Here is a 23853-nt window from a genome sequence, read left to right as displayed (position 1 = left end):
GACAAGCTTCCACAGGCTTCAGTTTCTTTGTCTGGATAATGGGGTGGTTGAACTAGATTGCCTCTGAGGTGCTTCTGGCTCCAGAGCTAGGATCCTATGAACCCGTGCTTGCATGTAGTAAGCACCTAATAAATGCACGCTGACTGACTGATGAATCTCTCTCTCTTCCCTTTCTCAAATTCCTAGGGGGAAAATCTCCCGAGGCTGTTTATCTCCATTTCTTTATACCCCACTTACTCCGGAACCCCCGGCAATCTATCTTCTGAGTCCATGAACCAACTGACGTCGCTCTGTCCAAAGCTGCCAACAATCTTTAATTGCCAAATATAATCCCCTTTTCCAGTTCTCAAGGGGAAAAAATCCAGACTTATCAATAGCCATATGAAAAAAATCATTAATGAAGACATACAGATTAAGTACACCTGAGCGCAAACTAATCGGATCAGCAAGGATGTCAAAGATGGCGAGTGTCGAAGGGGCCGTGGGGAAATGGGCAGATCGATTCATTGCTGCTGGAGCTCTGGATCGGTCCAGCCCTTCCCGAACTATGTCCAAGGTACTACTAAAGTGTCCACCTCTCCTGACCAGAGAAACCACTCCCAGGTCTACACCCCAAAGAAATAAAACGGACCTCAGTGTACGAGACATGTTTGTGGCAATGCTTTTTGTGGAGGCAAAGAATTGGAAGCCGAGAAGATGCCATCATTTGAAGGATGGCTGAACAAATTATGGTGGCTGAATGTGATGAAGTTTTTGTTGCTGTGTCTGATTTTGTGATCCTATTTTGAGATTTACATGGCAAAAACAGAATGGTTTGCCAAATTCTCCATCTGATTTTACAAATGAGGAAACTGAGGCAAACAGTGTGAAGTAATTTGTCCAGGGTCACACAACTAGTGAGTGTCTGAGTCAGGATATGAACTCATGGGGAAAAAAAAAAGAACTTTTCTGATTCCAAGGCCAGTATTCTATCTATTGTGCCATCTAGATACTCCCATGAGATGGGATATTACTGTGCTATAAGAAATGATGAAGAGTATGGTTCCAGAGAAATTCGGGGAGACTTGGATGAAAGGATACAGAATCAAGCAAATAGAAACATGAGAACAAATTATAGAATGCCCCGTAAAAACGGGAAGTGTTGAAAGATCCTTTGATCAATGCAACAACCAAGTATAATGTCAAGGATGAAGCAGGTGGCTAGTAGCTTTCTGACAGAAAGGTGATGGGCTAATAAAATAGATGCTTGTTAAATGGAAAAAAACCCAAAACGCTGAATTTGATAATCTTGTCCGGGTCCTCAACCTTGACCTCCCAGTGATAGTTCCCACTATTGACTATGTCTTCTCCTGGATGCTCTTATTTCTCCTTCTTTTCATCTGGCTGGTCTTCATGCTCTCTGTCATCATCCTCACCTCCTATCTGAACTCGATCCCAAGAACCATGGGATCTCTTCTCTCTCCTTTACTTTCTTACTTGTGATCTCATCAGTCAGTCATCGAGCCTATACTAAACACTTGCATCGGGCACAAGTGCTGAAGATAAGAAGAAAGACAGAAACCAGGCCCTGCTCTCAAAATGTTCATCGTCTACAGGGGGAGACAACTTTCAAATAACTAAATACCAACAGCATAGATGGAGGGTAAATTGGAGATAACTAGGACCAGGATGGCACTAAAATGAGAGGAGGATTGGGAAAGGCTTCCTGCAAAAGGTACAGTTTTAGCTGAGGAAGCCAGGAGGCAGAGACCAGGTGGGAGAGAGACTAACAGGAATGAGGGAAATGCCTGGAGGCGGGAGAGGGATAGTCTTTTGGTAGGAACAGCCAGGACGACAATGTCAACTGGATCACAGAGTGATGGGCTGAGGACAGTAAGGAATGAGAAGCTGGAAAGGAAGGAAAGGGTCAAGTTAGGGGTAAGTTCCAAAAGCCAAACTGATTTTAAATGTAATCTCAGAGGAAATAGCTACTTGAGTTGACTGAATAGGGAAGGAGGCGATATCGTTAGGGCTGTGCTTTAGGAAAATCGATTTGATGTGTGGAAGCTGTGTGGAAGACAGACTTGGATGGGGAAAGACATGAGGCAGGGGACCCACCAGCAGGCGACTGCATAGTCCAGCTATGAAATTCATCATCCGGACCAGGCTGATAGCACTGTCAGAGGAGAGAAGGGGACGATATGAAAGATGCTAGAAAAGTCATATCGACCGGCTAATTCAACTGATTGGACGTGGGGGAGATAGAGAAAAGGAGGAATTGAACCTTGGTGACTTGGGGTGGATGGAACCTTAGGAGGATGATGGTGTCCTTAATAAGAACAGAAAAATTTGGGAAAGGGAAGGGTTTGGAGACGTCCATCAGGCATTTGGAGACTGGAGGTCGGTAGAGAAGTTAGGGCTGGATAAACAGATTTGAGGATCATCTGTATAGGACTGAATTCATGGGAGCTGATAAGGTCACCAAGAGAAATAAGATAGAAGGAGAGAAAAAAGCTCAGAGCAGAACCTTGGAGGTTTGTGAGAGTGACTTAACGAAGTAGATCTGACCACTGAGCAGTGGGCACATGGGTAGTAGAAGAACGAGAAGAAAACTGTCATAAAAACCTAGAGAAGAGAATAGTCAGAAGAAGAGCGTGATCAATAATGTCAAAGGCTATATCAGATTGCTTGCTGTCTTGGGGAGATAGGGAAAGGAAGAAGAAAAATTTGGAATACAAAGCCTTACAAGAATAAATGCTGAAAACTATCTTTACATGTATTTGGAAAATAAAATACTATTGAAATTAAAAAAAAAAAGAACTGAAGGCTTTCTTCAGTCAAAGGCTTTGGAGAAGTCAAGATGGAGGAAGAGCGAGAAGATTTAGTAATTGGGAAATCATTAGAAACTTTGGTAGTAGATAGAGCACCAAGTCTGGAGGAAGATCTGAGTTCAAATCAAATCACTTAGAAGTTGTGACGCCTGGGGCCAGTGATTTATCCCTATTTGCCTCAGTTTCCTCATCTGTAAAATGACCTGGGAAAGGACATGGCAAACCAGTGTCTGCCAAGAAAACCTTAAGTGGGGTCATGAAGAGTCAAGACACGGCTGAAAATAACTGAACAACTGCAACAGAAACTCCGGAGCGCAGTTTCGAACTGAATGATGAGGTCAAAAACCAGATTGTAGAGTTAAAAGAGTGAGGGAAGGAAGCAAAGACACATGTTGTAGAAGTACTGTCTCTTCATGAGAGACAGAAATGAAAGAGGAAATAGTGGGGGAAGTCATCTGAGTGGTGGGTGAGAAGTGGGGAGTCTTGGCCAATGGCCCACTTCTTTCAGTGAGATACGGAACAAGGCTTTCGACTGAAAAAGTGGGGATGAGGAAGCCCGAATTTTGAGGGGCGCCCCTCCTTAAGTGGGCCCTCCCCGCCTGAACTCTGGCAATAATCAGTCGCTCAGTCTCCTGCCTCAAGACCCCACTCCAATCGACTCCTAATTTGAGCTTCCTAAGACACAAGTCTTACCATGTCACTTTCCTACTCAATAAACTGCCTGTTACTTTTGAGATAAAACAAACTTCTAGCATCTCAATCCTTTCACAATCTGGCCCCAATCTGGTCTCTTTTTTATTACCTATGGTCACTCCCCTTGCTCTTTGCAGACGCAGAGTGCCCCTCCACCTCCCGGCTCTGCTGTTTTACCCAGGGGCCCCTAGAACCCCCCGCCCGGCCCTTCCGATCCCCAGTTTCCTTCAAGATTCAGCAAAGCCCTCCTTGAGTTCCTCTCCTAGCTCCCCACAAATTATCTTCCATCTAGTTTGTTCCCCTAGATAGAACAGAAGTTCCCCAAGTGCAGGGCAGGTTTTTTTAAAAATAAATTCCAGTGAATTGATTCCCTTCTGCTCCCCAGCGCCGAGAGGAGGCACCTCCTCCTCCTTAGCCACAGGGTCCTACTACAAGGCTGGCCGGGAGAGAGGGCAGCAAAGGGGGGCAGGGTGGCACCGGACCACGGCTCGTGTGCCAGCAGTGGGTAATCACATCAGAGCTGCCTGGCTGAGCACCCACGAGCCCGCCGCTCAGTTTAACAAGCAGCACACACACCAACGAGCCGTGTGCTAACCTGTCCAGTCAGGCGGGTGAGGGCACGAGGAGGGTCCTGGGAATAGGTATTTGGGGGGGCACGGATCTGGCAGGAGGTGACCTCTAATAAGAGAGGGTCCTGGAACCCCAGAGAAGGGATGTGGGGGGAGGGGTCACCCTCCCAGGGCCTCCCTGACAAGCAGCCACCCAGCCTCTGTTCCAGCACTTCCGCCTGTGGGCAACTCAGGACCCCCCACCCCCCCTTTCCCCAAGGCAGCCGTTTGGACAGCACTCATTGCCAGGAAGTTTTGGACCCTGGAAAAACTTCCAGCCTCCCACAGAACTAGCCATGTGCCAACCTCAAAGTGCTACCAGATCATGGGTTTCCATGCCCACCTCCCTGTGGTGTCCTGGCCAGGGCCCTGGGCTACTCCCCGGTGACCAAGATGTCAATCAAGGGAATGCTGAGGGAAGTGCCACCTGCAGCCTCGGCTTCCTCTCCAGCAAATGGGGAGAGAAGGCCCAAGTTCTCCCTCTCCGGCAAATGGGGAGAGAAGGCCCAAGTTCTCCCTCTCCGGCAAATGGGGAGAGAAGGCCCAAGTTCTCCCTCTCCGGCTAATGGGGAGAGAAGGCCCAAGTTCTCCCTCTCCGGCTAATGGGGAGAGAAGGCCCAAGTTCTCCCTCTCCGGCTAATGGGGAGAGAAGGCCCAAGTTCTCCCTCTCCGGCAAATGGGGAGAGAAGGCCCAAGTTCTCCCTCTCCGGCAAATGGGGAGAGAAGGCCCAAGTTCTCCCTCTCCGGCTAATGGGGAGAGAAGGCCCAAGTTCTCCCTCTCCGGCAAATGGGGAGAGAAGGCCCAAGTTCTCCCTCTCCGGCTAATGGGGAGAGAAGCCCAAGTTCTCCCTCTCGGCTAATGGGGAGAGAAGGCCCAAGTTCTCCCTCTCCGGCAAATGGGGAGAGAAGGCCCAAGTTCTCCCTCTCCGGCAAATGGGGAGAGAAGGCCCAAGTTCTCCCTCTCCGGTAAATGGGGAGAGAAGGCCCAAGTTCTCCCTCTCCGGCTAATGGGGAGAGAAGGCCCAAGTTCTCCCTCTCCGGCAAATGGGGAGAGAAGGCCCAAGTTCTCCCTCTCCGGCAAATGGGGAGAGAAGGCCCAAGTTCTCCCTCTCCGGTAAATGGGGAGAGAAGGCCCAAGTTCTCCCTCTCCGGCTAATGGGGAGAGAAGGCCCAAATTCTCCCTCTCCGGCAAATGCGGAGAGAAGGCCCAAGTTCTCCCTCTCCGGTAAATGGGGAGAGAAGGCCCAAGTTCTCCCTCTCCGGTAAATGGGGAGAGAAGGCCCAAGTTCTCCCTCTCTGGTAAATGGGGAGAGAAGGCCCAAGTTCTCCCTCTCCGGCAAATGGGGAGAGAAGGCCCAAGTTCTCCCTCTCCGGCTAATGGGGAGAGAAGGCCCAAGTTCTCCCTCTCCGGCTAATGGGGAGAGAAGGCCCAAGTTCTCCCTCTCCGGTAAATGGGGAGAGAAGGCCCAAGTTTTCCCTCTCCGGCTAATGGGGAGAGAAGGCCCAAGTTCTCCCTCTCCGGTAAATGGGGAGAGAAGGCCCAAGTTCTCCCTCGGTCAGGGGCGTCTTTATCGTCATCCTCCTCCCCTGTACAGCCTCCTCTGGGGCCCCCAAAGAGCCTCTAACACTGTCCCCCCAGACTATACTTGTTTCCTTTGGAGCCTTTCCTTACTGCCTCAGTGTGTCCCTTGCCATAAGGTTGGAGAAAACACTGGAGGGGCCTCTTTGGGGGTGGGATTGGAGGCCGAGGCCCTTGTTGAGGTCTGGGCCCAGAGGAGCCGGAGAAGGGCTCCTGCTGGACAACACGGCCAAGGCTGGCCGCCCACACTGTCCCGTGTACTCTTCTTCCCTGCCTCCCTCCCTCCCAAAGGTCTCCACACGCCCCCTTTTCTCCTCAGGACATCCCCTTCATTTTAACAGCTGCCTCTCTGTGGGCTCCTAGCTGCCTGTCTCTGGAAATTGTTTGGCTCGGCCCTCTCTCGGCAGGTTCCTAAAACTTGCAGCTAGAAAAATGTGGCGGGCCTCTTTATTCACCAATATTTCCTCGGCCCTCACCCAACCAACCCAGGAGAGATTCTGGAGACAAAGGACGCCCCTGCCTCCTTTTAATGTCCCTGCCAGGACGTTTAATTAATCAGCTGGCCAATCAATCTGTCAGCATAAGCCCAAGGCTGGGCCCTGAGATACCTCCATAAAAATCCTGCCCTGTAGGAGTTGCTAAATGCCCCAGGCCGACTCAGAGCCCTCGGGCTCCTACCTGGGACGGGGCCTTTGCCCAGAACTGCTCGATGGCTGAGCGAATTCTGAGCTGGCCCCGTGGCCCGGTCCCTGGGATTCAGAACAGCACCAGCATGAGGAGGAAGGGCCCCCAAGTTACAGAAGGGGAAACTGAGGCCCAGAGCATTTCCCCATTCTCCTCCTCGCCCTCCCTGAACCCTTCCTGGGAATGAGGTTGCTCAGTTTCCAGGGCAAAATCACCAAGATGGTTTCCTAAGAATTTGCAGTCTGTTCTCTCCCTACCCCCAAACCAAAGGGTTAGATTGGGGTCCTCAAACTTTTTAAATAGGGGGCCAGTTCCCTGTCCCTCAGACTGTTGGAGGGCCGGACTATAGTAAAAACAAAAGCTTTGTTTTGTGGGCCTTTAAATAAAGAAACTCCATAGCCCTGGGTGAGGGAATAATCGTCCTCAGCTGCCGCATCTGGCCCGGGTGTAGTTTGAGCACCCCTGTGTAGAATATTCCACTGTATAATTGTCTGTCTGTCTGTGTGTGTGTGTGTGTGTGTGTCTTGGGGGAATTAGAAATTCTCTATGGGCAGGAAATGTCTTGCTTGTTTGTCCACTATCCCTAGCACCTAAAAGTGCTTTTTATGCACACAGTAGGTCTTGGAAATTAACTGAATTTCCCCCAAATCACGCTGCTGCTCCGAATAGCCCCCACAGAAGGGCCTTTCCCATCGGTTCCCAGAACCCGTCTGAGCTGGCTCCCGCACACCCCAAGATCTTGGGGAGTCCCTAATAACTCTGAGACTCTGATTCTGTGTGTTTTCCATTCATTGACCAGTTTCTGACCTGAACAGAGGATGCTCTGCCACTTTGGGAGCCCCAGTGGGGTGAGCCCTGGGCAGTGAGTCCTGGCTCCAGGGGGCCCAGCGGTGGGAAAAGCTTTTTAAGCCTCAGTTTCCTCCTCTAGGGAGGGAGACTGACTTGCCTGCTCCGAGTCAGGGCTGCTTTGAGGCAGGCGCTGGGCAAACTGGGCAGACCCCATCAATCTCTGCCCTTTGGCCCGGGGGAAGGGCTCCCTCCTCCCTCCCTTGAATGGCAAGGAAGGGTTCTTGGAGCTCCCCTGCCCGGCCGGACGTGCACTTCTTGATGACTCTCCAGCTCATGAGATGGAGTCACATCCAAGACAAACTTTACAACAGAGAGAGGGCAGGACCCCACATCGCTTCCTTCCCCACAGCTCCATCCGGGATGCTGGCAATTTTCTCTGCCCGGGAAGGGGGACCCCAGACACGGAACTCTTTCCCATCCGCCATCTCGAGGGGTCCTGCCTCCTACCACTTGTTTTCCTGGGGTCCTGACTCCCGCCTCCACAGATGGTCATAGTCATCCCTCCTCTGTCATGTTCCCCCCTCCACAAGCTGGGCCATCATGGTGGGGGCAGGGGAAGCGCAGACCCTCATCCCGCAAAGTCCTGGCTGAGACCCCCAGCGAAGTTAGCGGGATCCCACTGCCCTGCTCGTGGAGCTGGCGGTGGGACTGGTGGGGCCCGGGGCAGCCCCTTGCACCCTGTGCCAGCTCACGGGCAACTTGGGTCCCTAAATCGGCTCCTTCTCCATTTCCTCTCAGAGCTCTGTTGACAAGGACAGAGGCCCCAAAGACCCAATAGAGCAAACAAAAGGCTGCCCTCCCTTCCCCCTCCAGGAGTGCCAGCCAGTGCCATGACAGGCCAGGCCCTGGGCACTGTGGGAACCCAGCCGGAGAAGCCTGAGAAGGTACCACATCCCACTCCTAATTCAGCCCTTGACGGGGAAGGCGCTCAGGATGTCTGGGATACCTTCCTGCGGGGGGAAGCCAGCTGTGCCCGCTCAGGGACACCTGGGGCCACTTCCTAGGGCTTGAGGTAGGGACCAGAACCTTTCCGGGGCGCTCTAATTCCTGCGTCCTCTCCCAAAGACACGGCCCCCCCGAATCTCCTCCCTCCACCACTCCTGACTGTTTCCTGAAAGTGACCCCGACTCTCCCATTATTGGCCCCCGCCCCACACGCAGAGGAGAGGAAGTTTGTGGAATCCCCTCACTCTCACTAGCCACATCTCGCTGGGCATTAGAGCCCCTGCCCGGACCCCAGAAACCAGCACCGGGCGACTCCTCCTGGAGCACTTCTCTCCCGGAGGAACTACGTTAGTGGGAGGTCATCTCCCGTCTCCCCAAATATCCCCCGGAGACTCTCGCCACCCCCACTCCCCACCGCCACTGAATTTGTGGGCACCACATTGGTGCCCTCACCCCCTCCCCACAGGAGTAACTGCCGTGGCCCAGACAATGAGGCTGTATTGATTAGTCCAATTCCTGGGCACCTCCGGCCCGTCTCCCCGGGAGCCAGGACAATGCCCCTTTGATACACAGAGCAGATTCTCAGCAGGTCCCTGGGCAGGGGGAGCCCTCGCAGCCCCCCCTCCCCTATTCACCCCCCACATGCACTCACACACACACAAACCACCTCTTCTCTCACTCTTAGCCGAGTTGCGACTTTCTGGGTCAGTTCTATCGGCGGCACTCTCCCCGTGCCTGCCCCCTCCGAGTCATTCATCCCCTCACCCCCGGCCCCCCCAAGCCCGCGGGACGCCTGGCCAGCTGGGACCAGGAAGGGGGACGGTGGCTGACCTGTTCCGGGGAGAAGGGAGCCCCCTGACCGACACGGGCCTCCGCCATCCTGGGACGAGCAGTGGGGAGCTCGGGCGGCGCAGTCCGAGACTCATTCACACCTCTGCCAGCTCAGCCCTCCCGCCTCCCTGGTACTCCCTCTGCCGCGCTTGGCCAACGTCAGAATTACTTTCACCTCATCTCCTCCCGAGCTCTGCCTTCTCCAGCATCCCCCCCAGCCCCCCCTCCAGTCCCCATGCAGCCCGGACGACTCAGAGCAGCCTCTGGTATACTTCTCCTCGTTTCCCAGCGAGTTCTTGGAACAAAAAACATACAAGTGCACACTCCCGCAGAGGCTCCACCACCCTCCCAAGACCCCAGCCCAACAGGGGGCAGCAAGACCCTGGGAGGGACTGGGGCCAGGCGAGGGGCCCCTCCAGTCCTTCAGGGGACCAGGAGGAAAGGCCCTGGGAGGGACTGGGGCCAGGCCGAGGGGTCCCTCCAGTCCTTCGGGGGGACCAGGAGGAAAGGCCCTGGGAGGGACTGGGGCCAGGCCGAGGGGTCCCTCCAGTCCTTCGGGGGGACCAGGAGGAAAGGCCCTGGGAGGGACTGGGGCCAGGCCGAGGGGTCCCTCCAGTCCTTCGGGGGGACCAGGAGGAAAGGCCCTGGGAGGGACTGGGGCCAGGCCGAGGGGTCCCTCCAGTCCCACAGGGGGGACCAGGAGGAAAGGCCGTGGGAGGGACTGGGGCCAGGCTGAGGGGTCCCTCCAGTCCCACAGGGGGGACCAGGAGGAAAGGCCGTGGGAGGGACTGGGGCCAGGCTGAGGGGCCCCTCCAGTCCTTCGGGGGGACCAGGAGGAAAGGCCCTGGGAGGGACTGGAGCCAGGCCGAGGGGCCCCTCTAGTCCCTCAGGGGGGACCAGGAGGAAACTGAGGGACCAGAAGGAAAGGTCCTGGGAGGGACTGGGGCCAGGCCGAGGGGTCCCTCCAGTCCTTCGGGGGGACCAGGAGGAAAGGCCCTGGGAGGGACTGGGGCCAGGCCGAGGGGTCCCTCCAGTCCCACAGGGGGGACCAGGAGGAAAGGCCGTGGGAGGGACTGGGGCCAGGCCGAGGGGTCCCTCCAGTCCCACAGGGGGGACCAGGAGGAAAGGCCGTGGGAGGGACTGGGGCCAGGCTGAGGGGCCCTTCCAGTCCTTCGGGGGGACCAGGAGGAAAGGCCCTGGGAGGGACTGGGGCCAGGCCGAGGGGCCCCTCTAGTCCCTCAGGGGGGACCAGGAGGAAACTGAGGGACCAGAAGGAAAGGTCCTGGGAGGGACTGGGGCCAGGCCGAGGGGCCCCTCCAGTCCCGCAGGGGGGACTAGGAGGAAAGGCCCTGGTCCCCAAGGATCAGGGGCTGGTACCAGCCCCCCACCCCTCAACCCCATGCTGACCCAGAGCTGAGAGGGCCCTTCAAGGCCATCTCATATGACTTCTTATTTATAGATGTGGAAACTGAGGCTCCATGAGCAGCATCCCCAAGGCCCCACAGCCATGAAGGGGGGAGCCAAGCGCTGTGGGGCTGGCCGTCCGGTGTCGAGTCCGGGGCTCTTTCTGCTCTCAGGGAGGGCCCAGAATGTCCGCACCGACCTGTGGGCACTGATGGGCACCTCGCTCCCTGCCCCCTGGTGAGACACAGCCACTTTTCAGTCCCGGACAGAAGGCTGGTCAGCCAGAAGCAGAACTTCCGGCTCCCTCTGGTCCCAGTGCAAGTCTGGGGGACAACGACCGGCACGCTTTATCAGCCGGGCAGGAAGGAAGACGTTCGTCCTCCCAAAGGTCGGAAAGCCTTTTCCTCGGAAATTCAGATTGGAAAGCTGGGCCCCAGAGTCTTGAGGATGTGACTCTAATTCAGGAGCGTGTCCCCCGCCCCAGGTGCCTCCCGGGGCCAGAGTGCCCAGTCCCTGAGGCGGGCGGGGGGGGGGGGTGTTCATTGATTCCCCAGCCCTCTCCTGGGTCAGGCTCGTTCTTGCTTCCGGCCCCTGGCGTGCTCACTGACTTCAGGAAGGGCCAGTCACCCATGAGGTCCAGGGTAGGCGCTGGGTTCTGGCTGCCCTGGCCTGGGCGAGGTGCCCAGAACACACAGCCCTAGCCCGGGGACAGGAGGCGGCAGCGGCCCAGCTGGGCACTGGCCTTAATGAGGCCTCATTAGTGGAATCCAGCTGCTCCCAGGCCCACTTTCCTAAGCAGACTCTCCCACTTCCCTTCCATTGTGACCCCTGGCCCCACCGTATCAGGACTGCCACCATGCCAGGGGAGCTGGAGCCCGAGGCCCTGGGGGCCCGGCCCGGCCTGGCCTGGGGGGACAGGAACTCGGGGGCTGCCCTCGGAGAAAAGCCGGCTGCCCAGCAGCCCAGGGAGGGCCTGGCAGGGGGAGGGGAGAGGACCGCAAAGGGATCTGTGGGACGGATGGCCGTCTCGGGGACCCTGGGCTTCTTCCTCTCTGCCCCTCATTCACTGGGGCACTAGTCCTACCTCTCACCCAGGCTCACCGCCTGCTGGGCTGGGGGCCAGCTGGAACGGCCCGTGGCCACATTTCTGGGGCTATTTAAGTCCCTCGGCCTGGCCCACCTGCCCCTCCCCACGGGCCGGGCTCTCACACCTCCCTGGGTCCCTCCAGAGGGCAGCCAGAGCCAGTGGCTCTCCAGGGCCCCAGAGGACCTCTGGGGGGGGGGGAGGGAGGGAGAGGGAGAAAACCAGCAATTAGGTGCCTGGGCCCGGGAGGGAGCCTGGCTGTCCAGGTCTGGGTGTCCGGCTGTCCGGGCCCAGGAGGGAGCCTGGCTGTCTGGGCCGGGAGGGAGCCGGCTGTCCGGGCCTGGGTGTCCGGCTGTCCGGCCCAGGAGGGAGCCTGGCTGTCTGGGCCGGGAGGGAGCCCGGTTGTCCGGGCCCGGGAGGGAGCCCGGCTGTCCGGGCCCGGGTGTCCGGCTGTCCGGGCCTGGGTGTCCGGCTGTCCGGGCCCAGGAGGGAGCCTGGCTGTCTGGGCCGGGAGGGAGCCCGGCTGTCCGGGCCTGGGTGTCCGGCTGTCCGGGCCCAGGAGGGAGCCCGGCTGTCCGGGCCTGGGTGTCTGGCTGTCCGGGCCCAGGAGGGAGCCTGGCTGTCTGGGCCGGGAGGGAGCCCAGTTGTCCGGGCCTGGGAGGGAGCCCGGCTGTCCGGGCCTGGGTGTCCGGCTGTCCGGGCCCAGGAGGGAGCCTGGCTGTCTGGGCCGGGAGGGAGCCCGGCTGTCCGGGCCTGGGTGTCCGGCTGTCCGGGCCCAGGAGGGAGCCTGGCTGTCTGGGCCGGGAGGGAGCCCGGTTGTCCGGGCCCGGGAGGGAGCCCGGCTGTCCGGGCCCGGGTGTCTGGCTGTCCGGGCCTGGGTGTCCGGCTGTCCGGGCCCAGGAGGGAGCCTGGCTGTCTGGGCCGGGAGGGAGCCCGGCTGTCCGGGCCTGGGTGTCCGGCTGTCCGGGCCCAGGAGGGAGCCCGGCTGTCCGGGCCTGGGTGTCTGGCTGTCCGGGCCCAGGAGGGAGCCTGGCTGTCTGGGCCGGGAGGGAGCCCAGTTGTCCGGGCCTGGGAGGGAGCCCGGCTGTCCGGGCCTGGGTGTCCGGCTGTCCGGGCCCAGGAGGGAGCCTGGCTGTCTGGGCCGGGAGGGAGCCCGGCTGTCCGGGCCTGGGAGTCCGGTTGTCCGGGCCCGGGAGGGAGCCCGGTTGTCCGGGCCGGGAGGGAGCCCGGCTGTCCGGGCCCGGCCCTTCTGAGCTGCACATGGGCCCCAGGCTGGGGCAGCACTGCTCCGAAATCCCCCATGGTCTAACCCCGGGGAGGAAAGGGAATTCAAATCCCCCACGTCTGCCGGTTTGGGCGGGAGACGTGCTTGGTGGTAGCCAGGAGGGGGTGAGTGCTGGGTGGGGGAGGGATATGCTTTGGGGACCAGAACACAGGGCCCCAGAGCCTATTTTCTGCTCAGCCACGAGCCCCTGCTTCCCAGAAGCCACTGTGGGGACTCAGCCCCCAGTCTGCTCTCCAAGCACCCCCTGCCTTTCCCCACTGTGGAATGGACGCAGAGAAGGCCGGCCCCTCGGTCACTTGTCTGGGCCCAGAGAACACGTCTCTCCTTGAGCCCCCTTCTCCCTGCCCCTGGAGGCTCGCAGCCCCAGGGCTCCCTGGGAAAGAGTGTCACTGGGCTCTCAGCAGCCCCCTCCGTTCTGACTCAGCCTAACCCACTGCATCTGCCCCCAACTCGTCCAGCTGCTCCCCTTGCCTGGAGGCTCCATGGCCAGCTGGCCTCTCGGGAGCCCATGTCCTGGGAGCCACTGAGGCGTGAGCGAGGCAGCCGAGCCAGCCTGGCAGAGCCCATCTGGGCTGGGAGGGATGGGGAGGGGGGCACGTGGGATCCAGGCCCAGGCACATGCTCCAGAGCTGCCATTCTCACCATCCCCCTGCCTCCGCGGGAGAGTCCCGGACCCCTGGACACTTGGGAGGCGTCCGCGCCTGGGCTGCCAGGGACCGCCTCCCCCCCCCATCCCTCCTGCGGCCGTCAGCGTCTCCCTGCCATCACGGCACAGGAAGGACTTCTCAGCCCACAAGTCGGGGAGCCAAGGGTCCCAGATCCGCGTCCGAGGTCCCCTCCCGGGGACCATGCAGGAAAGAGCCCGGCAGATCTGGCTGCCTCAGCCCGGGCTGAGGGACCGACTGTTGCTCTCCTCTTCCCACATGGAGGAGAATCAGCTGCTGGAGAGGCAGCCTGCAGGGGAGCTCCCTCTCCCCCCAGTCATTTGGCGTGGCTCCAGCTGCTGAGGGGAGACGGTCTCCCTTGGGGAGTGGCTGTGAGACAGCCCCCAGACCCACTGGCTAGTGCTATGGAGTGCAGCAGGGGGAAGCTGGGAGACCGGGGGCGGGGGGCTCTCCCTGCCAGAGAAGGCAGAGACCTGGGGCAGAAGGGGCCGCTGGCTTGGGCTCCGAGGCTGGCTGCCAAGTTCTGCGCTGAGACTGCACAAACTCGAGAGGAAGGACAGCTCCTCAGGTCCAAAATGGGAAGCCTGAGAACAGAGGTTTGCCCAGGATCCTCAGAGGGACGCAGTCCAAGACAGGATTAGAATCTCAGAGGCACCCAGCGGGACCTCCCGTCCCTGGGATTCAGGCTCTACAGGGAGCCCAGCTGTGGGAGGGCAGAGGGCAGAAGCCAGGCCCTCGCTGCTAACTTGGGCACAGAGAGGCGCTTTGGGAACGGGATTCCGAGCAGCCGCAGACTGAAAAGAGCCAGGAGGGAGCCCAGGGCCTGGGCCTGCTGCAGGGGCCTGGCACAGGGGCCCAGCCTCTGCCCCACTTCCCCGGATCACATTCTGGGGGCCGCTCTGGAGCTCCCCCCCTCCCCGGTCAGCGCCCAGACCCCCACGGGCAGGCAGCGGAGCTTCCCCCCCGGTCTCAGACGCCCTCACGTGGCATGGTCGGGATGGGCCGGGCTCTCACCAAGCGGCCACTCTTGATTTTGGGGGCAGCCTCAGATCTGCCCTGAGTTAAACTGTATCCTTCCCACCCAAGATCAATCTTTAACCGGCTGGGAAAGCAACAGAAGAAACAAATACTGAGGAGAAGGGGAGGGAGAGTGTTTGCAGAGGCCTCCATACTCTACCTGGGTCTGATGCCCAGAATGGCCGGAGAGAAACAGCCCCACAGCCTCATGGGATGTGCTCTGGGTGGGGGGGGAAGGGAGGGCGCACCCACAGGACTGGTCCCATCTGCTGTCCGCTCCTTCCCTCCCTGGGTGCTGCCCCTTCCCATCCGGCCCTGAGAACACTCTTCCTCCCGGGACCCTGACAGTCCAGGTCCACTTCAGGGCTCGGGCAGTGACCCCTCAGACAGGCCCAAAGGAGGCTCGCAGAGGGACCCGTTCTGCTGCCCCGGGCTAACTTTCTGTCAGAGGAGACTGGGAGAGAGACCAAAAGCCAGGCATCCACTCACTGCTGGAGCCCTTCCCTGCTGGCCCAGCCGGGCCTCGAGACCCGCTCGGGAAGGGCCTGACTCCTCTGCTGGGTGCTCGTGGCATTCCAGACCAGAAACACCCAGGAGGAGGGAAGGCGGAGCTGCCAGCTCGCTCCTTGGTCGGCAGCCACGTACTCACCTGCATCCCTTTGACATTCTTGGCCATGGCGGCCCCAGAGAGTCAGGCTGCCGTGGGTGTGGGCCTCTGGAGTCCCGGGCAGCACTCCTGGTCTTGGGGTCCAGCTCTATTCAGTCTTGGGGTCCAGCTCTGTTTAGGCCACTGGCTTCAAGAGCTGAAGGCAAAGCACAAAAGGGCAGAGGGCAGTGAGTGCCTGGGCTGCCTCAAGGGAGGGAGCAGGATGGGCTTGGGGCCTGGGGCCTGGAAAGCCTTGTCAGTTGGGCTTTGGGGTGGAACAGAGGAGCAGGACATTACGCCCACTCGGGCTAGCAGTTCCCATCTCCCCCAGCCTGGAAGCACACCTTGCTCCTTCGTGCCCCACCCCACCCCCTGGCAGGGCATCTCTTCCCCTCCTGATCCCAGGAACCAGGGCCATCAGAGGTGCAGGGAGCTCAGGGGCCATCTCTCAGACCCATGGGCCCTTTCCTCTCAGTGGATAATGGGATATTTTTGACTCTCCAGATGCCCAGTTCTCTGAGAGATTTTTTTTAGCACAACACGCACACGCACACACACACGCACACACACACACACACACACACACACACACACACACACACATATACCAGCCCACAAAAACCAGACCTGGGCTTATGGCCAAATCCTTTATTGGTGGCCTGGATCGCTGTTAATTCTTCCCCTTAGGGGAGATGTAGCTCAGACCAGCAGCCCCTTCCCTTCCTCCGCTCTCCCTCTGCCCAGGGTTGCCTAGCTGTGGGCTCTGGTCTGATCTGGGCCCTCCTCTGCCCGGCACTTCCAGGGCCCTCCATGTCCCACCTGCCAAAGGGGAAGGTCATTGGAACTATGGCTGAGAGGGGGTGGCAGCAGCGTCTTTCCCTTCGGTGTCCAAGACCCCCGGGGACGCTGCCCTGCCTTGGGCTAAGCCTGGGAAACGGGAGAGGTGAGCCTGAAGAGTGATGGCGGAGGACACAAGGAAGGCCGAGGACACCAGAGAGGGAGGACTGAAGGTCCCAGACCCATGGATTTAGAGTTGGAAGAGACCTTAAGAGGGCGAGAAGTCTGATCCTCATATATATTTTTTTGGTTTGTTTCTAAACAGGAACCAGAGGTCAATTGACTTCTCTGTAAATTGTAAATGAGTGTGTGTCTGCTTAGGCTTTCCTGATCCCGTCGCAGCCTCCAGCCCTTTACTGCCCTGGTGTGGCCGCCCCGAGCCTTTAAGCCTGGGGTGTGATAAAGTCACCCCAGGGGCTGTAGGGAACCAGCTGCAAGCAAGTGCCTATGTAGGTTGGGCCCGTCCCAGATTCCAGGAGGCCCTGCTCTTGGGGGAAGAAAATACTCCCGTTTCTTCGGGCTGGAGGGCTTGGGCCTTCCACCAGGGGAGATCCCTCCTGGATTCCCCGGGGCTCGGTACAGGGTCTCTGGGTACTTGCAGTCACCCTTGCCCAGGGCAACGGGCAGCTTCCTCTCAGGCCCTCCAGACCATGCGGGAAAGAGGAGAACCTGATTTTCCTAAATGCAAATGCATCTTGTCCTTCCTCTGGCCGTTAGCTCAGTCCCGACGCTGCCACCTCCACCCCAGGCATTTGGCATGGGAAGGGAAGAAGAGGCCCTTGCCCGGGCGTTCCTCCTGCCTCCCGACCTCTGAGCTTCCCAGCTCCCATCTCTTCTGGGCCGAGATGGCACAGGAGGCCAGGGTCTTCCCAGCCCGACCCCCAGGGACAGCCTGCTTCCTCAAGGCCTCTAGGTCGCCTCCCTCAGTTTCCCTACCTGGAGGTCTGCTGGGTGGCTGCTCTGTGGGGGGGGAAGGCGGCCAGAGTGGGCGTGCCGGCGCCCCCTGGCCTGCTCACCATCGCCGCCCCTGCCCGGCCGCCTCTGCTGCCGCTGCTTCTGCCGCAGCCGTGCAGACCCCGCAGCCCCCCTTTGTCTGTCCTCCCTGGTCCCGCGCCTTCGCTCCCCACCCCCCACCCCCGTCCCCGTCTCATCCCCCAGCCTCTCATCGGCTTTAGGCCTTCTCCGGGGGGCCAGCCTGGGCTGGGCTTTGGGAACGGGGGGCTGGGGGTGGAGACGAGCAAGCTCCCCGGCCCAGGAGGTCAGGGAAAGGGGTTGCGGCGCCTTTAAGGGTTGACAAGCAGAGGGGCGCGGCCTTCTTGGACAGTGCAGGCTGGCTCCGGAAAGGGGGGGAAGTAGGGGCATCGGGGAGGGGGGCCGCAGGGCCGCTCGGAAGGGGGCTCCCAGCGCCTCCGTTCTGGGGGGCGGGGCGCTGGCCCTTTAAATGCGGCGCGGGGGAGCCGGGGTTACATCAGCCGCCACGTGTGGGCCTCCTCAGCTGGAGTGGGAGCGGCGGCCGGCCCCGCCTCCGGCACATGCCGTGGAAAAGTACCGGGCCGCCGCTGCTCCGCCCACCCTAGGTCCGCTCCGCCCCGCCCCAGCCCGAGGGGGAGACCAGGAGGGAGGGAAGGGCGGGGAGATTGGGAGGGAGGGGCGGGGCTCGGGAGGCTCCCCGCCCTCACCTGTGGCAGCTCCGAGAAGCTCCAGCCCTGACACCCAGACTCTGGCCCTGGCCCTGACCCCAGCCCCGACCCTGACCTGGCCCCGGCCCTGGGCCTGACCCTGACTGACTGATCCCGCCCTTCAAATGTCCCTCCGCCCGTCCATCCCAAAGAAATGCCTCTTGAAGAATATCGAGCTAGTGGCTGCGGCGGGGGCCAGGGGGAGTCCACAGTCCCCCGGGCAAGAGGAGGTTGGCAGAGAGATCCGGGCAGCTGGATGCCAGAGCGGGTCCTAGTCCCGAGGCCGGGCTGCACTGGGCGAGGGCGACGCAGGGCGCCCGACCCGTGGCGAGGCGAAGTGACCCCGATAGAGCTCGCGCGGACACACACGCAAACACTCACACACTCACACACATTTTCGGAGAGGGCGAGAGTCCCCCCACCCGCTGCCAGCCTCCAGCCTGCCCCTTCCGACTCCAGAGATGCCCAAGAGTAAACGGTAGCCGGCGCCGGCGCGGAAAATGGCAAGAGCAAGCTGCTCCCTCCCCCGGCTACCTTGGTGACGGGCACTGCGTGGGGACACACAGACACACACAGACACACACAGCGACACACAGGCACGCACGCACGCGCACACACGCGGACATTCGCATACACTCGCACACAGAGCCACAACGGGCTGGGAGGCGCACAGCTTCCCACTGAGACCCACATTCTGGGCACCCAACATCCTCCACACACACGCCGGGTTGCAGGCGGGGACGCACACACCCGCGCACACGCAGCCCGGGCGGGGGGCGGCGTGGGCAGGGAGCACCGATACCCTCATTCCCACGCCACCGAGAGAACCCGGTACGCACGCCTCAGGACCCCGCGGCAGCGGCAGCTCATACGGCCGGTGCAGGCGGAGATACACACACACACACACACAACCCAGGAAGACACAACCCAGAAAGACAGGCACAGATGCCAGTCTCGGGCACGGACAGGCAGAGCCCCAGACGCCGGGACGGCCAACGCGCGCGCGCGCGCGCGCTCGTACACACACACACACACACACACACACACACACACACACACACACCGCAGCTTCCCTCGAACACTTCATCTCCCTTTACCATGGTCCTTCGTCCTTGTCCCTCCTCGCTCGAGCCCCGAGACCCGCCGGCCGCGGCTGTCCAGGTGGATTTCTTAAAGGGAAAGTTGCATCAGCCTGGCCCGAGCGGAGGCTGCCGTGTTCGTCTCCCCGACTGCTCTGCTCCGAGGCTTCTCCCGAGCTTGTTGTGTTTTGTGTGTTGGGGGGAGGGAGGGAGGCGGGGGCCCGGAGTTTGGTGCAAGTTTGGAGAACCGAGACGGCTCCGGGGCCCCAGCCAAGCCCCTCCCCCGCGCAGCTCCCCGGCCCGCCCCCCTAACCCATCCCTTTCCCCCCCCTCCTGCCCCCGCCGCCCGTCCGTCTGTCTCCCCCAGGCTCCTCCTCCCAAGGAATAAGGTTACCAGCCTCCACCGCCGCCCTTCGGGGCTTGGGCGTCCAGACGATTGATCCTTCCCCAAGTGCCTCTGGGAGTTGGCCATGGAGTCCCAGGCTTTACCCCCTCCGATTTAGCAGTCAGGGCTGGGGCGCTGCCTGTGTTCCACTCCCAGAGGCCCGGGACCCGGAGTGTGGAGAAGCCAGCAGCTAGCTCCCATTGGGCCTAGCTGGCGGGAAGGGGGCAGCCCTGTTGAGCCGCTCCGTTTTCTCCTTCCCCTCCTCCGCAAAGCAACTGGGGTTTCTTTGGCCAGGCCCGAGGGGCAAGGTTTCCCACTGTTCCCCTCGAAGGTGGGCTATAGTCTGGAAGCTGAAGGGAAGGGGGCTGCCGTGTGTGACGAGGGGACGGGTTTGCGTTAGGGAGGTCAGAGGTGACTTTTCTCCGAAGACTGCCTTGGTCCGCCTCCTCCCCTCCCTCAGGGTACTCCGAGGCCGCTTCTAGGGGCTTGAACTAGAGTGCAGGGTGGGTAGTGTTAAGTCCTCGACACTTGGGAGCTCCCTCATCCGGCCTCAGGGCCCCATTGAGCCTTGGATCGGGCCTTGGTGCCAGACTGGTCCAGAGCTTCCCCCTCCGCCCGTCATTGCTCCTCTCAGTCTCCGAATTTGAGAGCTCAGGCCTTTCCCACTGGACCTGTCTCCTCCCCTAGGGCAGCAAGGAAGGTGCTTCCAAACCTTTAGGCTAGGAAAATCCGAATTCTGTGGTGTTTATGTAGAATGGAGAAGAGACTAGAGGGGAGTCCAGCGCCCCACATTTTCAGGACAGCTTGGCCACGAATTTGCTGGCTGACTTAGAAGTTCCCTTGCCCTCTTTGGATCTGAGTTTCTTCATCTCATAATTAGAAAGTGAAAGAAATTGGAAGAGAAAGGCTAAAACCATGATATAGGTTGAGAGGGGTGTGTGTGAGTGTGTGTGTGTTTAGGTAGGTTAGGGCTTGGCTTCTGAAAGCACACAGGGGTGTGTGCCAGGGCACAGCTCTGGGGCTCGGGCCATGCCCCTCCTCTCCTTCCCTCCTGCTCAGACACAGCTCCTTCTCTTCTCCTCCCCACAAGTGGGCTGGGCAGTTTCTCCTTTTCTTAGGCGCCCCCTGGGCCTGTGGGGGAAGCAGGAGCCACACCTTCCTGGAAGGGCCTGTGGGCCACCGCCTGCCCTAGCCTGCCACTAGGGGTTGGCCGAGGCCCTAGATGAGCTGGTGACCCCAAGGCTGCTTTCTTTTCTCTCCCCCCAAGTTTCCCAAAGGAAACCAGGAGTAGCGAGAACCCTCTCATTTTCCCCAGGGTGTCACTTTAGGACAGAGTGGAATCTCACCTCTCCTCACACTTTTAAGAGAGGAAAGAGGAAGAGACTTCTTCCCTGGGGAAATGTCACAAGGAAACAGCCTTTACAGGACTCAGAAATCCCCATCAGTCTGGGGCTGGGGTGAGGGCGGGGGAGGGAGTTTGCCCCGGTATTGAGGGAGCCACAGAGGGATTGTGAGTGTGGGTGGTGAGGGCTCGAACCCAGCCCAGAGCCTGGGGCGGGCACCTTAGTGTGGAAGAAGAAGGCATCATGGGGAGAGTGTTAGCCTTGGGAAGTGGAGTTAGGTGCAGAGTTGTTGTTGAACAGGGAAGTGGAAAGTTGGAAGGAGGGAGGACTGGGGCAGGGGAGGCTGGACCAGAATTAATTTTCTAGACAGACATTGGTTCTTTCCCTTCTGGTCCCCGTGGGCCTGTCCCTTTGGGGGTCACAGACTGGGGGAGTGTTGTCCATGTCCTCCCATGGAGGAGGACGCAGCCTACGGAGTGTGCCCAAGGTCCTGGTCTTTATTTCACTCTTGCTCCAGGGCTGCCCCGCCTGTTCATGCAAATCCTCAGTTACGTCTTACTAGGCATTTGGGGTCCGCGATTGTCCGTAGTCACTCTCAGTCCACTAAAATGTATCTCCAGTGGCAGACCCATTTGTAGCTGGGCCAGGTGGTAACCTGGAAAAAGGAAACAGTACTTTTCCTCAGACGGCTTCTAATTGAATGGAAGAGGCAATACTTACACTACAATACACACAAGGTGTTTGGGGGAGAGCGCCAGCAGCTGGGAGGAAATCTGGAAAGGCAGGCCTCCACAAGAGGTAGTAACTGAGCTGAGAATTCTCCTGAGGCTCTCGAGTGTAGGAACATCAGATGTGCAAGACTGTCAGGAGAAGGGCATAAAGCTTTGTGGGTGAGGGACAGCAAGCAGAGCTGGCAGGGAGGTGGTAGGGATTGGACTGTAGTGTCCTTGCACCAGCTCTCATCTGTGATCCCAAGAGCCCGTCGTACCAGCCTTGTCCCACCTGGCATCTCCTCAGGGGGAGGGTAACTGACAGGTCTCAGAGCTGTCGGTGAATGAGGGGGTGTCTATCCCAGCATGCAATGGGCTCTCAGAGTCAGGGCAGCAGAGAACAGTTTGTTCCAATGGCTGCCCTGAAGGCAGCTGAAGCAGGTGCCGGGAAGCTCTTAGGTATTGGTCAGACATCAAAGACGCCCAGGTCATCCACTGCATTCACCTGTCCCCTTGATTTTTGTCTTCCTGCTGGACTTCGATGACTCCGGAAAAGAGACTGAGGCTGGTGACTTTGGGCAACTTTGCCCGGCTGAAATCCAAGTCAGCAGCAAGTCATCCCCCAGGGATGTCGTCCATCCTCTTCAAAAATGGAGGATGAACAATTGTGTATGAAGATGAGTCTTGTTTGAGAAGCTGGAAAACTAAGGAAGTTTTGGTTCAGTCTCTCAGACAATAAACATTAAGCACTTATCAAAGTGCCAGGATCAGGGATGCAAAGAAAGGCGAAGGCAGTCCCTGCTCTCAAGGAACTTAGAGTCTAAGAGAGGAGACAACATTCAGGTACACAAAAGGTATAGCCAGGGTAAACTGGAAATAATCAACAGAGGGAAAGCACTAGAATTAAAGGGGGCCAGGAAAGGCTTCTTGAAGAAAGTGGGATTTTAGCTGGAACCTGAAAGAGGCAGAGATGAGGAAGGAGAGCCCTCCAGGAAACAGGCCCCAACAGTGACTCGGATGGAGTGTCTAGTGCTAAGAACAATAAGGAGACTGAAGAGGCTGGTGTTAATGGAAAGATAGGAAGGGGTCAAGTTAGAGAGGGCTTTAAAAGCCAAACAGAAGATTTTTTTATTTGACCTAGAGGTGAAAGAGAGAGCCGACGGTCAGACCCATGCTTAAGGGAAATCAATTTGAGAGGCTGGTAGGTAACTTTGAAACAAGCAGTTGTGGGTGAATCATGAGGTCAGACAATAACTATAGAAAGTGTGAAGAGAGGAAAAAGTGTAAAAGAGAGGATTGGAGCTAGTCTATTCAAGGGTTCGGTCACATAAGGCAGGAGGGATGATGGGACGATGGGTGGAACAGGTGAGGATTTCTTGAAGATGGGAGTGACACTGGCATATTTCTAGGTAGGAGGGAAACAGTTTATAAACAAGTAGAGAGTGACAAGTGAGAGAGAGAAAATGACAGGAGGTAATCTGTTGGAGGAGATGGGATGGAATGGGATTGCATGTGCAGGTAAAAGGCTTGTCTGATAAGAAGAAGAGACACTTCTTCATGTGAGATGAGATGAAAGAGGAGATAGTGACATGAGTGATGTAAGATGAGAAAGGGAGCTCTTGGGGAAGGACTCATTATTTTTAAAAATGTAAGGCAAGTTTCTCAGCTAAGAGGGTAGGGGAAGGGGATGAAAAGATTTTGGAAGAGTCTCTGTGGTGAGTGAGTCAACTGAAGCATTATAAAGTTTGCCTTGCAGCAGCAAGGGCCCAGAGAGGTTGGACAGCAAAAATTTTAGCATGGTTTTATGATATTCTCTAGCTTCATTCAGCTGGTACATGAGTAGAAGTTAAGGTACTGAATGGGTGGAGGAAGTGAGTTAAGACTCAAGTTTGGCTGGACAAGATTAGAAATAGGATGAGAAAGCAATTGAGTCCAGATCAGAAGATAGTGAAGAGTTGAGCTGATTTGCCAAAAGATCAAAATGGGAAAGGGAGGACATTGTATAGTCAGTGCAGGGGTGATGATGATCTGGGAAAGAATTCTGAGGTGGAAGGTTGGAGGTCATGGCACAGACAAGAGCAGGGTTGGGATTTACAAAGCAGAGGGAAAACTGGAATGATAGCAGACTGTGATCAGAGAAAGGAATTTCTGAACTCATGCACATGGTTAATGAAAGGTTTTCAATGTCAAACAGAGGAGTCTGTATTTGATTTCAGGACCAGAGGCCTCAGACAGTGCTAAGCTCAGAACTCCAGAATCTGACTATTGGAAGGGTCCTCATTAGCATCCCATCCAGCCCAGATTTAAACAAGGACCCTCTTCTTTCTTTCTTTTTTTTTATTATAGCTTTTTTTTTTTTTTTACAAGATGGGTAATTTTTCAGCATTGACCCTTGCAAAACCTTTTGTTCCAATTTTTCCCCTCCTTCCCCCCATCTCCTCCCCAGATGGCAGGCAGACCAATACATGTTAAATATGTTAAAGTATAAGTCAAATACAATATATGTACACATGTCCATACAGTTATTTTGTTGTACAAAAAGAATCGTACTTTGAAATAATGTATAATCAATCTGTGAAGGAAATCAAAAATGCAGGCGGACAAAAACAGAGGGAGTGGAAATGCTATGTTGTGGTTCACACTCATCTCCCAGAGTTCTTTCCCTGGGTGTAACTAGTTCTATTCATTATTGAACAAATAGAACTGATTTGGTTCATCTCA

The 23853-nt window shown here is 58.0% G+C and overlaps 1 protein-coding gene across 2 annotated transcripts in view; it reads right to left on the bottom strand.

Moving 5' to 3' along the window:
- Nucleotides 1-18953, bottom strand: part of SLC6A9 (solute carrier family 6 member 9) — a 54405-nt gene extending 35452 nt beyond the window's left edge. The window contains exons 1-2 of one of the 2 annotated variants that reach the window (XM_051999901.1): nucleotides 18713-18953; nucleotides 15103-15256 (exon numbers count right to left, since the gene is read on the bottom strand). In XM_051999901.1, the coding sequence (XP_051855861.1) occupies nucleotides 15103-15129 (27 nt within the window). In that variant the 5' untranslated portion in view covers nucleotides 15130-15256; nucleotides 18713-18953. Of the gene's footprint in view, nucleotides 1-15102; nucleotides 15257-16872; nucleotides 16987-18712 lie in introns of those variants that run through there. The other variant, XM_051999902.1, reaches the window with a different exon arrangement.
- Between the last annotated feature and the right edge of the window lie 4900 nt (nucleotides 18954-23853).

This window comes from Antechinus flavipes, chromosome 4 (genome assembly GCF_016432865.1).
Source record: "Antechinus flavipes isolate AdamAnt ecotype Samford, QLD, Australia chromosome 4, AdamAnt_v2, whole genome shotgun sequence".
In the NCBI taxonomy this organism is placed as follows: Eukaryota; Metazoa; Chordata; class Mammalia; order Dasyuromorphia; family Dasyuridae; genus Antechinus; species Antechinus flavipes.
The sequence above is the reverse complement of the archived record's forward strand: the minus strand, read 5'-3'. Positions and strand labels throughout refer to the sequence as shown.